At 41.1% G+C, this 19,658-nt stretch overlaps 1 protein-coding gene across 4 annotated transcripts in view; it reads right to left on the bottom strand.

Annotated features, from left to right (window-relative positions):
- plekhg4b (pleckstrin homology domain containing, family G (with RhoGef domain) member 4B) overlaps nt 1–19,448 on the bottom strand; it is a 94,188-nt gene extending 74,740 nt beyond the window's left edge. The window contains exon 1 of one of the 4 annotated variants that reach the window (XM_082959587.1): nt 18,982–19,448. In XM_082959587.1, coding sequence (XP_082815713.1) covers nt 18,982–19,050 — 69 coding nt within the window. In that variant the 5' untranslated portion in view covers nt 19,051–19,448. The remainder of the gene's footprint in view (nt 1–18,981) is intronic. The other 3 variants (XM_082959588.1, XM_045697041.2, XM_082959586.1) reach the window with 3 other exon arrangements.
- Between the last annotated feature and the right edge of the window lie 210 nt (nt 19,449–19,658).

The raw sequence follows: 19,658 nt of genomic DNA, 5'->3' as shown, positions 1-19,658 counted from the left end.
TTGAGGGAAAATAGTTAGTCAACGTTACGCACCAATGTAAAATGCTGTTTTTATATATAAATATGAACTTTATCGAACAAAAGAATGCATGTATTGTGTAACATGATGTCCTAGGTGTGTCATCTGATGAAGATTGTCAAAGGTTAGTGCTGCATTTAGCTGTTTTTTGGTTATTTGTGATGCATGTGGTTGGTCGGAAAATGGCTATGTGGCTACTTTTACGATATACTCCTCTAACATAATCTAATGTTTTGCTTTTGCTGTAAAGCCTTTTTGAAATCGGACAACGTGGTTCGATTCAGGAGAGGTGTATCTATAAAATGATATAATTTGATTATTATTATTTTATTTTTTTTATTATAAAATTTTGTTATGCTAATGGCGATATGATTTTTCGCTGGATGTCCGTCCCGAGGCCGCACAGGGGTGAACAGATTCTACCTCCAAGCCATGAGACTGCTGAACAATGAATCAAATGGCCACCTGGACTATTTACACTGACCCCCCCCCCCCCCCCCCCCTTTTTTTTTACACTGCTGCTACTTACTGTTTATTATCTATACATAGTCACTTTACCCTTACCTACATGTACAAATGACCTCCACTAACCTGTACCCCTTACTGTTTATTATCTATACATAGTCACTTTACCCCTACCTACATGTACAAATGACCTCCACTAACCTGTACCCCTTACTGTTTATTATCTATACATAGTCACTTTACCCCTACCAACATGTACAAAGGACATTTTTTTTAAACATTTTAGTCATTTTAGCAGACGCTCTTATCCAGAGCGACTTACAGTAGTGAATACCTACATTTCATACATTTGATTTTCATTTCATGCATTTTTTTTTTGTACTGGCCCCCCGTGGGAATCGACCTCCACTAACCTGTACCCCCGCACATTGACTCGGTACCGGTACCCCCTGTATATAGCCTTGTTATTGTTATTTATTGTGTTATTTAACTTTATTTTTGACTTTAGTTTATTTAGTAAATATTTTCTTAACTCTATTTCTTGAACTGCATTGTTGCATTCAGCGCATGTGACAAATAAAATTGTATTTTATTTGATTTACGCTCAACCTGGTCCGTTTGGTACAATTTTGTGAAATTCATGAGAGACAATACGGCCACATTACCATGGCGCTGTTTATATAATAGCCTCAGTTGTGAGACTTACATCTAATGGTTGTATAAAATGAATGAATAAGGATAAAGCTATCTGGAATATGTTGGGATGCTTGTAAGATGTTAATGTGAGAGAATTGTATTTCTGTTTAAAGTTTCACCAAGTCATCGGCACGCTCCCATGAACAGACGGGACCTGGCATCATGAGACAGCCTTTTTCTGTTATTCCGAATATAACCCCCACCCAGGGTTTCTATCAGGAGACCGAGCTTACCTCCATTACGAGTGGCTAAAGGTTGGAGACCAGCTTACCTCGATAACGAGAGGCCCAAGGTTTGACCATGCATTCCACTTTCTGAACTTTAACCATACCACGTGGTTAAACTCTTAGACTATCAATACCGACAGAATAATAACAAGTCTTTGATATTAATTACTAGTCTGCAGCTAGGAATTCGGTATCATTAAACGCGAAGACCGACGAAACATCTGTCCTATAACGACATTAATGAATGTCACTTTGAAATACCCATTCTAACCGAGAGAGAGAGAGAGAGAGAGAGAGAGAGAGAGAACGCGAGGACAAACTCTCCAACAGAACAAACTTTTCAACAAAGATCCCGACGACACACTGAGCGTAAATATATTGATTTATTGCAATTGTTCCCCAATGAGTGAGCGTTCATGTGCAAAGGATTAGCATTTAAATTTTTATAATTATCAACTCTTATCAACCTTTTGTCTAACAAGCCGCAATGCCGGTTTAGCCCACTAGGGCACATTCCTTTATCATTCCTTTGTAACGATATCTACTGTTTGTTATGCATTTCTGTGAATTACTTAGTTAGTAAATAAATGATTTTAAGACAATTGATGTATGGATGACTCATAGTGAAGACTGGGTTCGTGCAGATAACCAACAATTTACGACGTTTGGAATGAGACTGACGAGGTAAACAAATACATCATTAATCAGAAGACTCATAGATCAGATATTATGATATCTGAAAGTTATATTAGGAAAATGATAACTTTGTAATTTGAATATTTTCCTTGGTGCCCCGACTTCCTAGTTAATTACAGTTACACGATTAACCAGTTTAATCGCGTAATAATAATTACAGAGAGTTATCCTCTCTAGGGTAAGGGGCAGTATTTGCACGTCCGGATAAAAAACGTAGCCGATTTCTGGTTATTACTACTGCCCAGAAACTAGAATATGCATATAATTATTGGCTTTGGATAGAAAACACCCTAAAGTTTCTAAAACTGTTTGAATGGTGTCTGTGAGTATAACAGAACTCATATGGCAGGCAAAAACCTGAGAAGATTCCTTACAGGAAGCGCCCTCTCTGAGCATTTCTTGGGCTTCTACACTCTCTTTATTGAAAACTGAGGATCTCTGCTGTAACGTGACACTTCCTACGGCTCCCATAGGCTCTCAGAAGGCGGCAAAAGGCTGAATGATGTCTTTGCAGGCCCTGGCTGAAAAACACTAGCGCATTTGGATAATGGTCGATCAGAGAACAAGGAGACTGAGGCGCGTGCACGAGGCGACACCCTGTTTTTATTTTCTCTGTCTTTGAACGTAAACAGGGTTTCCCGGTCGGAATATTATCGCTTTTTTACGAGAAAAATCGCATAAAAATTGATTTTAAACAGCGGTTGACATGCTTCGAAGTACGGTAATGGAATATTTAGAATTTTTTTGTCACGAAACGCATCGGGCGCGTCACCCTTTGTCACCCTTCGGGTAGTGTCTTGAACGCACGAACAAAACAGAGGATATTTGAACATAACTATGGATTATTTTGAACCAAACCAACATTTGTTATTGAAGTAGAAGTCCTGGGAGTGCATTCTGACGAAGAACAGCAAAGGTAATCAAATTTTTCTAATAGTAAATCGGAGTTTGGTGAGGGCCAAACTTGGTGGGTGTCAAATTAGCTAGCCCGTGATGGCTGGGCTATCTACTCAGAATATTGCAAAATGTGCTTTTGCCGAAAAGCTATTTTAAAATCGGACATAGCGATTGCATAAAGGAGTTCTGTATCTATAATTCTTAAAACAATTGTTATGTTTTTTGTGAACGTTTATCGTGAGTAATTTAGTAAATTCACCGGAAGTTTGCGGTGGGTATGCTAGTTCTGAACGTCACATGCTAATGTAAAAAGCTGGTTTTTGATATAAATATGAACTTGATTGAACAAAACATGCATGTATTGTATAACATAATGTCCTAGAAGTGTCATCTGATGAAGATCATCAAAGGTTAGTGCTGCATTTAGCTGTGGTTTGGGTTTATGTGACATTATATGCTAGCTTGAAAAATGGGTGTCTGATTATTTCTGGCTGGGTACTCTGCTGACATAATCTAATGTTTTGCTTTTGTTGTAAAGCCTTTTTGAAATCGGACAGTGTGGTTAGATTAACGAGAGTCTTGTCTTTAAAATGGTGTAAAATAGTCATATGTTTGAGAAATTGAAGTAATGGCATTTCTAAGGTATTTGAATAACGCGTCACGGGATTCCACTGGCTGTTGAGTAGGTGGGACGATTTCGTCCCACATACCCTAGAGAGGTTATTTGATAAATATGTCTTCAGTTTTAATGATGCCAAAGACACGACAAAGGAGAGGGACCGACTTCGGCGGATGTCGTGACACCTGCTCAGTTTTCCACCACAAAACACCAGAAAACTGACTAAAAGAGTAGAACCAGTTTACCTGCTTTTACACTATGATTTGACTGTTAGATGTTCAATGGTTCTTCTGATTCTTTTTTTAAAGGAATAGTTTCACCATATTAAAATGTTTTTTTAACCTTTTTAACCGTTTTTACCTTAAATGAATCCCTCTTTCACAAGAAATACCTAATCATCTCCAGAAATGACTTTGTCAAAGCAACAAAATAATGAGGTGAAGATCTTCCTAGAAGTCACAGAGGGAATGCTTTAACAGGTCTTTATTTATATAGAAACATCTGATTTATAGAATTTTCCATGTGGTCTACAGTATAATAAAGAACTTCATTTAATATAACAGGCTTTTAAAAAATGCAATATTTGTGCACAATATCTACTTTAAATAACAAAGGGACGCAAAAGGCATTCATTTTGTGGAACAACCCTAATAACAGCATAACAGAGAGAGTGTCCCTGTCATGTTTCTGTTTGGGTTGTGGGACCTCAGAGCTGTGACACACACACACACACACACACACACACACACACACACACACACACACACACACACACACACACACCCAACACACACACCAACACACACACCAACACACACACCAACACACACACACACACACACACACACACACACACACACACACACACACACACACACACACACACACACCAACACACACACACACACACACACACACACACACACACACACACACACACACACACACACACACACACACACACACACACACACACACAGCCACCCTCTAACTCTCCAGGAAGTCAGTAGGTCGCAGGACACATCCTGCGTGATGGCCTTTCCATTAGAGACAGGGGAAACATCTGGACGGGTGACGTCATGGACAGAGAAGAGCGGACACAAACCCCCGGCCTGGAAAGTCCAGTCTCTCTCTACCCCAGCCCTCTACCCTGGTCATCCCGGTCAGCATTGTGTCTGTAGAGCAATGGCTTTTCCCTAATGAGGAGCCAGGGGATGTAATGGTATAATGTAACCTAACCCACTAGAAACAATAACGTCAGTGCTGCTAACTACACCTGACCCTGTAACACCAGGGACCTGTAACACCAGGGACCTGTAACACCAGGGACCTGTAACAGCTCAGTAGTGTTGACATGTCATTGTAATGTCAGTGCTGCTAACTACACCTGACCCTGTAACACCAGGGACCTGTAACACCAGGGACCTGTAACAGCTCAGTAGTGTTGACTTGTCACGGTAAAGTCAGCCACATGACCAGAGGACAGGGTGTATAAAGACACAGTACGACCTCTCTGGTACTAGAGGATTGTTGTTTGTCTCAATGAGGATGACCTGCTCTAGTAGACATAGGCAATGTCTCAAATGGCACCCTAGTCCCTATATAGTGCCCTATGGGCCCTGGTCAAACGTAGTGCACTATATAGAGAATAGGATTCCATTTGGGACACATTGAGTATAACCCTCATGACAGGACTGGTAGACATGTTGTTCACCATTCAGCCTCTGACCTCTGACCTGTGGCCAGTCAGCCACGGGGCCACTGTGACATCACCAAGGCCAAACATGTCCCTCCCTGCTGCCTGTTGGTTGGAACGCTCCTTCCCTTCCACAATAGAACACAACAGTGGAATGGAACAGTGGAATGGAACAGTGGAACACTCCAGGCTCTTCCACTGACAGCCACACAGATAGAACTCACTGCCAGGGAAAGTCCGGCACAGAAACAACAGGGCTGCCTCCCAAAGGGCACCCTATTCCCTATTTAGTGCACTACTTTTGACCAGGGCTTACATAGGGCTCTCTCAAGTAGTGCACTACAGTATATAGGGAATAGGGTTTCATTTGGGACACAACCCAACACTGTATACACAGGGGTGAAAGTAGAAAGGCTGTTAGAGAGAGTTCACTATGCAGACAGTTTATTTACAGTTACAGGTGGCTGTCAAACTGACATATACAACTGTCTGTCAGATCACAACAGCTGGTTTGAGTCAGTCAACATTCTCAGAGCAATTTCACCACCCCCAAAATTCCAATCCAACCCCCCCTTGTCCGACAGTCCAGAATTGAGATTTATCACATTGTTGAAATGATTTGTTTGGTATTTCAGCCCCACCATCATTTCAGACAGTAACTGTAACAGAGTGTGTTGATTGTTCTGTTGTTCCCCTCTCTAACTGCTATGGTCTGGATGCCCCATCCCACCTCCATTAGCAGGCCCAGTCTGGCTCTGAGGGAAACCAAAACGTCTCTCTCTGAGCAGGCTATGGGCTCATCCCAAATGGCACCCTTTTGCCTATATAGTGCACTACTTTTGACCGGGGCCTGTGGGGATTATGGACTCTGGTCAACAGTAGTGCACTATATAGAGAACAGGGTGCCATATGGGACACAGCCTTTAGTCACTAGTGGAGCAGGGAGAGAAGAATAAACATGGTGTTTACTAGAGGGAAGGTAACAATGACAGCAAAGCAGACATTACTACATGCTTTTAAAAACAGCCGAGGAGAGAGAGATTTCTATTTCACTTGCTTTGACAATGTTAACATATGTTTCCCATGCCAATAAAGCAACTAAAATGTATTTGAAATTAAATTGAAAGACAGAGAGAGAGGTTGAGAGAGAGAGAGAGAGAGAGAGAGAGAGAGAGAGAGAGAGAGAGAGAGAGAGAGAGAGAGAGAGAGAGAGAGAGAGCAGTTCTTCAGGTTCCCAAGCCAGCGATTGAAACAGAGATTTATCAGCAGAGCCTTTTGTTTGAGCTCTGGACTATAAATCAGCTGCTCATTCAACCAGTTGCACCGGCCCAAGTGACCAGACAGGGAATCTGAATGAATGAGAACCACTTCTGAAACTGCACAGTCCAAACAATGGCTACACACACACACACACACACACACACACACACACACACACACACACACACACACACACACACACACACACACACACACACACACACACACACACACACACACACACACACACACCAATGTTTACACTTTGAGTGGTTGCATCAAGACTGTAGTTAAAAACACTCTATTCCCTATTTACCAGAGTCCTAAAGACCACCCTGGTCAGAAGTAGTGAACTATATAGGGAATAGGGTGCCATTAGGAAGGCAGACAGTAGTTGTATGAGTACTATCCCCAGTCCTTCAGTCAGGACTGACAGGAGGGTGTAGCATCCAGCCCTCTATAGTCACAGGTATTTATAGTAGGCAGGTTGTGTGTGTGAGGTAGTGTGTGTGTGTGTGTGTGTGTGTGTGTGTGTGTGTGTGTGTGTGTGTGTGTGTGTGTGTGTGTGTGTGTGTGTGTGTGTGTGTGTGTGTGTGTGTGTGAGTGTGCGTGCGTGCGTGCGTGCGTGCGTGCGTGCGTGCGTGCGTGCGTGTGTGTGTGTGTGTGTAGTGGTAGAACTCTGGCTAGGTAATTAGTGGGATGGGTCGGATGATCCAGGTGTGACAGTACTGTTGTCATTCTTCCCTTCAGTACGAAACAGACAGACAGACTGACAGAGACTGACAGACATCTGGTTTAGAAAAGTATTCCCTTCAGTAAGACACAGACTGACAGACTGACAGACAGACAGACAGGCAGGCAGACAGACAGACATCTGGTTCAGAAACACATAGAACAAACAGAGAAAAGAGAGGGAGACAGAGAAAAGAGGGAGAGAGAGAGAGAGAGAGAGGGAGAGAGAGAGAAAAGAGAGAGGGAGACAGAGAAAAGAGGGAGAGAGAGAGAGAGAGAGAGAGGGAGAGAGAGAGAAAAGAGAGAGGGAGACAGAGAAAAGAGAGACAGAGAGAGAGAGACAGAGGGAGACAGAAAGAGACAGAGAAAGAGAGACAGAGACAGAGACAGAGACAGAGAGAAGAGAGAGAGAGAGAGAGAGAGAGAGAGAGAGAGGGAGACAGAAAGAGACAGAGAAAGAGAGAGAGACAGAGAGAAGAGAGAGAGAGAGACGGAGAGTAAGAGAGAGAGACGGAGGGAGAGAGAGAAAGCGAGAGAGAGGGAGAGAGAGAGAGATGCATGCAGAAAAGTCCAAAGAAATACACCAACTAATGCATGTATGGCAAAATTAGACCGCTTCCATTGGTAATGAAAATACAAAAAAGATACTACATTTTCTGGCTACTGCTAAATTCAAGTCTCCAATTTAAATCACTTCAAACCCAAGAGCTGAGCCCAGAAACGAGCACTCTCAGTCAGCTGGTGTTGGACCTAACCCCGCTTCAAAAGACAGAATTCAAATAAACTAAATCCTGAACCAATCAAAGGACTCATATTTACAACATTGGAAAAACTAAACACAATCTCAAAGCCGACTAAATTGCTAAATTGCTGTCAGAGATACGAAGCAGAGACAGATCTTTACCAAGTACAGGCTGAGTGACCACCAACTGGCAATTAGAAACCAGCAGACACAAAACGACATGGTAACCCAAAGAGGAGCGTCTATGTGGTCACTGCATGACAGGGGAGGTAGAGACAGAGATGCACTTTCTCCTCTACTGTCAGAAATATTCCTCACCAAGAGAGATGTACTTTCTCCTCTACTGTCAGAAATATTCCTCACCAAGAGAGATGTACTTTCTCCTCTACTGTCAGAAATATTCCTCACCAAGAGAGATGTACTTTCTCCTCTACTGTCAGAAATATTCCTCACCAAGAGAGATGTACTTTCTCCTCTACTGTCAGAAATATTCCTCACCAAGAGATACATTACAACATATTAAACCCAGAGGAAAAACTAAAATACTCATGGGCTCCTCTTGCAGCCAAATATGTATTTGCCTGCCATAGCCTGAGGGACACTGCATAGTAAGCAGTAACTTATTATTGTTATTATTGTTATTATTATTATTATTGTTGCTGTGATTATTATTCCAAATAGTAGTGTTACGGTAGTAGGGGTGATGGTAACAGTAGTAGTTTAATGATGGTGGTACTGTAGTAGTAATGATGATGGTAGTTGTAGTACTGATGTAATGGTAAGTTAGTTATAGTTGTAGTAGGTAGAGATATTAGAGGTAGAAATACTACTAGTGGTAATGCTAGTAGTAGAGATATTAGAGGTAGAAATACTACTACTGGTAATGCTAGTATAGATATTAGAGGTAGAAATACTACTAGTGGTAATGGTAGAGATATTAGAGGTAGAAATACTACTAGTGGTAATGCTAGTATAGATATTAGAGGTAGAAATACTACTAGTGGTAATGGTAGTATAGATATTAGAGGTAGAAATGCTACTAGTGGTAATGGTAGTATAGATATTAGAGGTAGAAATGCTACTAGTGGTAATGGTAGTATAGATATTAGAGGTAGAAATGCTACTAGTGGTAATGGTAGAGATATTAGAGGTAGAAATACTACTAGTGGTAATGGTAGTAGAGATATTAGAGGTAGAAATACTACTAGTGGTAATGGTAGTATAGATATTAGAGGTAGAAATGCTACTAGTGGTAATGGTAGTAGATATTAGAGGTAGAAATACTACTAGTGGTAATGCTAGTAGTAGAGATATTAGAGGTAGAAATACTACTAGTGGTAATGGTAGTTTAGATATTAGAGGTAGAAATGCTACTAGTGGTAATGCTAGTATAGATATTAGAGGTAGAAACACTACTAGTGGTAATGGTAGAGATATTAGAGGTAGAAACACTACTAGTGGTAATGGTAGTAGTAGAGATATTAGAGGTAGAAATACTACTAGTGGTAATGCTAGTAGTAGAGATATTAGAGGTAGAAATACTACTAGTGGTAATGCTAGTAGTAGAGATATTAGAGGTAGAAATACTACTAGTGGTAATGCTAGTAGTAGAGATATTAGAGATAGAAATACTACTAGTGGTAATGCTAGTAGTAGAGATATTAGAGGTAGAAATGCTACTAGTGGTAATGGTAGTATAGATATTAGAGGTAGAAATACTACTAGTGGTAATGGTAGAGATATTAGAGGTAGAAATACTACTAGTGGTAATGCTAGTAGTATAGATATTAGAGGTAGAAATGCTACAAGTGGTAATGCTAGTAGTATAGATATTAGAGGTAGCATTCATTTTAGTAGTAATAATAGTATCATGTTCATATGGGGCCATTTGGATACCTTCCAATCAGACCTGCCCTACAGCCAGGTGTCAGGAGGACCACAAAGGAGCCTGGGAGGTGGGAGGGCGGGGATACCTTCCCATCAGACCTGCCCTACAGCCAGGTGTCAGGAGGACCACAAAGGAGCCTGGGAGGTGGGAGGGCGGGGATACCTTCCCATCAGACCTGCCCTACAGCCAGGTGTCAGGAGGACCACAAAGGAGCCTGGGAGGTGGGAGGGCGGGGATACCTTCCCATCAGACCTGCCCTACAGCCAGGTGTCAGGAGGACCACAAAGGAGCCTGGGAGGTGGGAGGGCGGTGATACCTTCCCATCAGACCTGCCCTACAGCCAGGTGTCAGGAGGACCACAAAGGAGCCTGGGAGGTGGGAGGGCGGTGATACCTTCCCATCAGACCTGCCCTACAGCCAGGTGTCAGGAGGACCACAAAGGAGCCTGGGAGGTGGGAGGGTGGGGATACCTTCCCATCAGACCTGCCCTACAGCCAGGTGTCAGGAGGACCACAAAGGAGCCTGGGAGGTGGGAGGGCGGGGATACCTTCCCATCAGACCTGCCCTACAGCCAGGTGTCAGGAGGACCACAAAGGAGCCTGGGAGGTGGGAGGGTGGGGATACCTTCCCATCAGACCTGCCCTACAGCCAGGTGTCAGGAGGACCACAAAGGAGCCTGGGAGGTGGGAGGGTGGGGATACCTTCCCATCAGACCTGCCCTACAGCCAGGTGTCAGGAGGACCACAAAGGAGCCTGGGAGGTGGGAGGGTGGGGATACATTCCCATCAGACCTGCTGTGCTTTGGCCAAACCATGTGTGAGGTCTTCAGAGGGTGTAGTCTACTAATGGACAATGAAATCAAGTTGCTATAGACTCAGAAAGATCAGGATCTGGACTGAGCCCCCCCCCCCCCCCCCCCCACACACACACACACACACACACACACACACACACACACACACACACACACACACACACACACCACACACACACACACACACACACACGAAACTAGCAAATAGGACAATATACTGTAGGAAGAAGGTGGAATCATATTACACAGGCTCCGACGTCCGCCTCATGTGGCAGGAGCTACAGTCCATTACAGATTACAAAGGATGATCTTCTCAACGATGCCTCTATACCAGACGAACTGAATGCATTTAATGCAAGCTTTGACAACAACAACATTGTGCCGGATGTGAGGACCATCACCAAACTAGAGGATTGGGTGATCTCGCTCTCCGAGGCCGACGTGAGAAAGGTATTTTTAATCAGGTCAGCACTTGCAAGGCCTGTATATAGTATGGTATTAACTGACCCTGTATATAGTATGGTATTGAACTGACCCTGTATATAGTATGGTATTAACTGACCCTGTATATAGTATGGTATTGAACTGACCCTGTATATAGTATGGTATTGAACTGACCCTGTATATAGTATGGTATTAACTGACCCTGTATATAGTATGGTATTGTAACTGACCCTGTATATAGTATGGTATTAACTGACCCTGTATATAGTATGGTATTGAACTGACCCTGTATATAGTATGGTATTGAACTGACCCTGTATATAGTATGGTATTAACTGACCCTGTATATAGTATGGTATTGAACTGACCCTGTATATAGTATGGTATTAACTGACCCTGTATATAGTATGGTATTAACTGACCCTGTATATAGTATGGTATTAACTGACCCTGTATATAGTATGGTATTAACTGACCCTGTATATAGTATGGTATTAACTGACCCTGTATATAGTATGGTATTGAACTGACCCTGTATATAGTATGGTATTAACTGACCCTGTATATAGTATGGTATTAACTGACCCTGTATATAGTATGGTATTGAACTGACCCTGTATATAGTATGGTATTAACTGACCCTGTATATAGTATAGTATTGAACTGACCCTGTATATAGTATGGTATTGAACTGACCCTGTACGGTACTAACTGACCCTGCATATAGTATGGTATTGAACTGACCCTGTATATAGTATGGTATTAACTGACCCTGTATATAGTATGGTATTAACTGACCCTGTATATAGTATGGTATTAACTGACCCTGTATATAGTATGGTATTGAACTGACCCTGTATATAGTATGGTATTAACTGACCCTGTATATAGTATGGTATTAACTGACCCTGTATATAGTATGGTATTGAACTGACCCTGTATATAGTATGGTATTAACTGACCCTGTATATAGTATGGTATTGAACTGACCCTGTATATAGTATGGTATTAACTGACCCTGTATATAGTATGGTATTAACTGACCCTGTATATAGTATGGTATTAACTGACCCTGTATATAGTATGGTATTAACTGACCCTGTATATAGTATGGTATTGAACTGACCCTGTATATAGTAGGGTATTAACTGACCCTGTATATAGTATAGTATTGGACTGACCCTGTATATATTATAGTATTGAACTGACCCTGTATATAGTATGGTATTGAACTGACCCAGTATATAGTATAGTATTGAACTGACCCTGTATATAGTATGGTATTGAACTGACACTGTATATAGTATGGTATTAACTGAACCTGTATATAGTATGGTATTGAACTGACCCTGTATATAGTATGGTATTAACTGACCCTGTATATAGTATGGTATTGAACTGACCCTGTATATAGTATGGTATTAACTGACCCTGTATATAGTATGGTATTAACTGACCCTGTATATAGTATGGTATTGAACTGACCCTGTATATAGTATGGTATTAACTGACCCTGTATATAGTATGGTATTAACTGACCCTGTATATAGTAGGGTATTGAACTGACCCTGTATATAGTATGGTATTAACTGACCCTGTATATAGTATGGTATTGAACTGACCCTGTATATAGTATGGTATTAACTGACCCTGTATATAGTATGGTATTGAACTGACCCTGTATATAGTATGGTATTAACTGACCCTGTATATAGTATGGTATTAACTGACCCTGTATATAGTATGGTATTAACTGACCCTGTATATAGTATTGAACTGACCCTGTATATAGTATGGTATTGAACTGACCCTGTATATAGTATGGTATTGAACTGACCCTGTATATAGTATAGTATTGAACTGACCCTGTATATAGTATCGTATTGAACTGACCCTGTATATAGTATGGTATTGAACTGACCCTGTATATAGTATGGTATTGAACTGACCCTGTATATAGTATGGTATTAACTGACCCTGTATATAGTATGGTATTGAACTGACCCTGTATATAGTATGGTATTAACTGACCCTGTATAATGTATGGTATTGAACTGACCCTGTATATAGTATGGTATTGAACTGACCCTGTATATAGTATGGTATTGAACTGACCCTGTATATAGTATGGTATTGAACTGACCCTGTATATAGTATGGTACTAACTGACCCTGTATATAGTATAGTATTGAACTGACCCTGTATATAGTATGGTATTGAACTGACCCTGTACGGTACTAACTGACCCTGCATATAGTATGGTATTGAACTGACCCTGTATATAGTATGGTAGTAACTGACCCTGTATATAGTATGGTATTGAACTGACCCTGTATATAGTATGGTATTGAACTGACCCTGTATATAGTATGGTATTCACTGACCCTGTATATAGTATGGTATTAACTGACCCTGTATATAGTATGGTATTAACTAACCCTGTATATAGTATGGTATTGAACTGACCCTGTATAATGTATGGTATTGAACTGACCCTGTATATAGTATGGTATTGAACTGACCCTGTATATAGTATGGTATTGAACTGACCCTGTATATAGTATGGTATTGAACTGACCCTGTATATAGTATGGTACTAACTGACCCTGTATATAGTATAGTATTGAACTGACCCTGTATATAGTATGGTATTGAACTGACCCTGTACGGTACTAACTGACCCTGCATATAGTATGGTATTGAACTGACCCTGTATATAGTATGGTAGTAACTGACCCTGTATATAGTATGGTATTGAACTGACCCTGTATATAGTATGGTATTGAACTGACCCTGTATATAGTATGGTATTCACTGACCCTGTATATAGTATGGTATTAACTGACCCTGTATATAGTATGGTATTAACTAACCCTGTATATAGTATGGTATTGAACTGACCCTGTATATAGTATGGTATTAACTGACCCTGTATATAGTATGGTATTAACTGACCCTGTATATAGTATGGTATTGAACTGACCCTGTATATAGTATGGTATTAACTGACCCTGTATATAGTATGGTATTAACTGACCCTGTATATAGTATGGTATTGAACTGACCCTGTATATAGTATGGTATTAACTGACCCTGTATATAGTATCGTATTGAACTGACCCTGTATATAGTATGGTATTAACTGACCCTGTATATAGTATGGTATTGAACTGACCCTGTATATAGTATGGTATTAACTGACCCTGTATATAGTATGGTATTAACTGACCCTGTATATAGTATGGTATTAACTGACCTTGTATATAGTATGGTATTGAACTGACCCTGTATATAGTATGGTATTGAACTGACCCTGTATATAGTATGGTATTAACTGACCCTGTATATAGTATTGAACTGACCCTGTATATAGTAGGGTATTAACTGATCCTGTATATAGTAGGGTATTAACTGATCCTGTATATAGTAGGGTATTAACTGACCCTGTATATAGTATGGTATTGGACTGACCCTGTATATAGTATCGTATTGAACTGACCCTGTATATAGTATGGTATTGAACTGACCCTGTATATAGTATGGTATTGAACTGACCCTGTATATAGTATCGTATTGAACTGACCCTGTATATAGTATGGTATTGAACTGACCCTGTATATAGTATGGTATTAACTGACCCTGTATATAGTATGGTATTGAACTGACCCTGTATATAGTATGGTATTAACTGACCCTGTATATAGTATGGTATTAACTGACCCTGTATATAGTATGGTATTAACTGACCCTGTATATAGTATGGTATTGAACTGACCCTGTATATAGTATGGTATTAACTGACCCTGTATATAGTATAGTATTGAACTGACCCTGTATATAGTATGGTATTAATTGACCCTGTATATAGTATGGTATTAACTGACCCTGTATATAGTATTGAACTGACCCTGTATATAGTATGGTATTGAACCGACCCTGTATATAGTAGGGTATTAACTGACCCTGTATATAGTATGGTATTGAACTGACCCTGTATATAGTATGGTATTAACTGACCCTGTATATAGTATGGTATTGAACTGACCCTGTATATAGTATAGTATTGAACTGACCCTGTATATAGTATGCTTATTTACTTATTGTGTTCTTCATAATTATTCTAATTTCTCCTGTGTTTTTTGTCTTGTATTACATTCTCAGTGATTGTTACATTGTGGGGTTCTAAGTTTACAAGGCATTTCACTGTACTTGTACATGGGAACTTAGAACTTGAAACTTGAAACAAACACACACACACACAATCTTCTCCAATCTTTTCGGCCCTATAACATGAACAAACAGCAAAAATATACACATGATCAAATACAAATCCTGGCATCAACTATTAAAGACTACCAGAAACCACTGGACAAAATACAAACCCTCCAACCCAAAAAGGCCTGTGGTGTTGATGGTATCCTCAATGAAATGATAAAATATACAGACCACAAATTCCAATTGGATATACTTAAACTCTTTAACGTCATTCTTAGCTCTGGCATCTTCCCCAATATTTGGAACCAATACTGATCACCCCAATCCACAAAAGTGGAGACAAATTTGACCCCAATAACTACAGTGGGACGTGCGTCAACAGCAGCCTTGGTAATATCCTATGCATTATCATTAAAAGCAGAGTCGTACATTTCCTCAGTGAAAACAATGTACTGAGCAAATGTCAAATTATTTTTTTCTAAATGACCGTACGACAGGCCACGTATTCACCCTGCACACTCTAACTGACAAACAAACAAACCAAAACAAAGGCAAAGTCTTCTCATGCTTTGTTAATTTCAAAAAAGCCTTCGGCTCAATTTGGCACTAGGGTCTGCTATACAAATTGATGGAAAGTGGTGTTGGGGGAAAAACATACGACATTCTAAAATCCATGTACACATACAACACGTCTGTGGTTAAAATTGGCAAAAAAACACACATTTCTTTCCACAGGGCTGTGGGGTGAGACAGGGATGCAGCTTAAGCCCCACCCTCTTCAACATATATATCAACGAATTGGCGAGGGCACTAGATCACTCTGCAGCACCCGGCCTCACCCTACTAGAATCTGAAGTAAAATGTCTACTGTTTGCTGATGATCTGGTGCTTCTGTCCCCAACCAAGGAGGGCCTACAGCAGCACCTAGATATTCTGCACAGATACTGTCAGACCTGGGCCTTGACAGTAAATCTCAGTAAGACAAAAATAATGGTGTTGCAAAAAAGGTCCAGTTGCCAGGACCACAAATACAAATTCCATCTAGACACTGTTGCCCTAGATCACACAAAAAAATATACATATCTCGGCCAAAATATCAGCGCCACAGGTAAATTCCACAAAGCTGTGAACTAGCTGAGAGACAAGGCAAGAAGGGCCTTCTATGCCATCAAAAGGAACTTAAATTTCAACATACCAATTAGGATCTTGAATCAGTTATAGAACCCATTGCCATTTATGGTTGTGAGGTCTGGGGTCCATTCACCAACCAAGAATTCACAAAATGGGACAAACACCAAATTGAGACTGCATGCAGAATTCTGCTTAAATATCCTCCGTGTACAACGTAAAACACCAAATAATGCATGCAGAGCAGAATTAGGCCGTATACCCGCTAATTATCAAAATCCAGAAAAGAGACGTTAAATTCTACAACCCCCTAAAATGAAACGATTCCCAAACCTTCCATAACAAAGCCATCACCTACAGAGAGATGAACCTGGAGAAGAGTCCCCTAAGCAAGCTGGTCGTGGGGCTCTGATCACAAACACAAACAGACCCCACAGAGCCCCAGGACAGCAACAGCAACATAATTAGACCCAACCAAATCATGAGAAAACTAAAAGATAATTACTTGACACATTGGAAAGAATTAACAAAAAAATCTGAGCAAACTATAATGCTATTTGGCCCTAAACAGAGAGTACACAGTGGCAGAATAGCTGACCACTGTGACTGACCCAAACTTAGGCTTTGACTATGTACAGACTCAGTGAGCATAGCCTTGCTATTGAGAAAGGCCGCCGTAGGCAGACCTGGCTTTCAAGAGAAGACTATGAGCACACTGCCCACAAAATGAAGTGGAAACTGAGCTGCACTTCCTAACTTCCTGCCAAATGTATGACCATATTAGAGATACATATTTCCCTCAGATTACACAGACCCACAAAGAACTCGAAAACAACCCCAATTTTGATCAACTCCCATATCTACTGGGTGAAATACCACAGTGTATTAAAAACATGAGCTGGTGCACACCCCGAATAATAGTGTGTGTGGAGGTGCTGACTAACGGAGAATAAACTATCAAAATAAAGAAAGTCGCTCACTCCATGTATAAACTCCCAGCCATTTAATGGGTATTTACCAACGTTTCGGCATCACTGTGCCTTCCTCAGATACCGTAGTGTGCCATCACGGCAGCAAGATTTGTGACCTGTTGCCACAAGAAAAGGGCAAACAGTGAAGAACAAACACCATTGTAAATATAACCCATATTTATGTTTATTTATTTTCCCTTTTGTACTTTAACTATTTGCACATCGCTACAACACTGTATGTATACATAATATGACATTTGAAATGTCTTTATTCTTTTGGAACTTCTGTGAGTGTAATGTTTACTGTTAATTTTTATTGTTATTTCACTTTTGTTTATTATCTATTTCACTTGCTTTAGCAATGTTAACATATGTTTCCCATGCCAATAAAGCCCTTAAATTGAATTGAGAGAGAGAGAGAGAGAGAGAGAGAGAGAGACAGAGAGAGAGAGAGAGACAGAGAGAGAGAGAGAGACAGAGAGAGACAGAGAGAGAGAGAGAGAGAGAGAGAGAGAGAGAGAGAGAGAGAGAGAGAGAGAGAGAGAGAGAGAGAGAGAGAGAGAGAGAGAGAGAGAGAGAGAGAGAGAGCGAGAGAGCGAGAGAGCGAGAGAGAGAGAGAGAGAGAGAGAGAGAGAGAGAGAGATGGTCAGTCTCTAACTTCACACCTGCCAGAATTCCAACCCCATCAAGTCATAAATACAGCTACAAAAACAACATTCAGAAACAAACTTGCATTCAATGAATTGTAAAAATCTACTTGAATAGCGTGAAGAATTGAAGATATTAGCCTACATATCAAGACATCAAGCAGATACCGTAGAACAACACACTGACTAGTCTAGCCTACAATAACATAGTATATCTCTCTATGTCAGGTTACTGTCAGGTAACCACGTACGCACACACACACACACACACACACACACACACACACACACACACACACACACACACACACACACACACACACACACACACACACACACACACACACACACACACACACACACACACACACACACACACACACACCAAAATATCAGCTGCTTAGATATCTGTGAAGTAAAGGACACTTTTCTGACTGTGTGGAGCAGCGTCTACAGACACACAGACAGACAGCCTGACAACAGACATGTAGCTCACCTATCCTGAAGACAATAAATCATCTACTGGGAAGTAAGTGGGGATATGAAAGACAGTTTGCCAGAGTGACAATCAACTGAACTGAATAAAGTCAGAAGTCTGAAATCTGTAAATCTCCAGCAATCCATGTATTAGTTAGTCTGTTAAGTCCATTATTTGCATGAAACACAAGCTGTTTTAGAGAACCCACAGGTCAGTAGTGAATTGTGACATTAACTTACTAACAGGATTTAAACTTCCCTTTAGGTTACCAGGTTTTAGTCTACCTTCAATTACAGCAGAAAATAAAATACATTTGACTTTAGGTGACCATTCTCCACCTTTTCTGACCTTAATGCTCAGGTAGTTATCACAGCTCCTGGACTTGGCTCGGGAGTGCATCTTATCCAGTGACAACATTTAGGTAAGAAGAAAAGCCGCATGAAGCAGCAAAGATAAAATCCAGTGTAAGTCCAGTGGGTGACGGCTGAGTCATTGCTGTAAGACTGGCATGTCCAGAGCCTTGTCCAGAGCCACGCCAGTTTCACCCCTTTACTGTCTCTCTCTCTGTCTCTGTCTCTCTCTCTGTCTCTCTCTCTCTGTCCCTCTCTCTGTCTCTCTCTCTCTCTCTCTCTCTGTCCCTCTCTCTGTCTCTCTCTCTGTCCCTCTCGCTGTCCCTCTCTCTGTCCCTCTCTCGTTCTCTCTCCGTCTCTCTCTCTGTCCCTCTCTCTCGTTCTCTCTCTCGTTCTCTCTCCTGTAGTGCAGGGCAGGGCAGCCAGTGTTAAACTAAACTCCAGTGGGAGCGTGAGAGAGGCAGCGAGCTCAGTTCCCCGCTACACCCCTCCCTCCCTCCTCCCCTCCCTCAACAAAGAACCCCCCTCCCTCCCCTTTGCTACTCTGCCACTGAAGCCTCTCTCTTGCTCTCTCTCCCGGCTGGATTTATGCATACTGATGCAACTTCCCTTGGCCATTCAGAAAACACACAACCTGACCTGACCAGAACAAATATACCCCCCCCCCCCCCTCCC

The sequence above is a fragment of the Salmo salar genome, chromosome 02 (genome assembly GCF_965601325.2).
Source record: "Salmo salar chromosome 02, fSalSal1, whole genome shotgun sequence".
NCBI lineage: Eukaryota > Metazoa > Chordata > Actinopteri > Salmoniformes > Salmonidae > Salmo > Salmo salar.
Note: the sequence above shows the minus strand (reverse complement) of the source record. Positions and strands in the feature narration are given on the sequence as shown.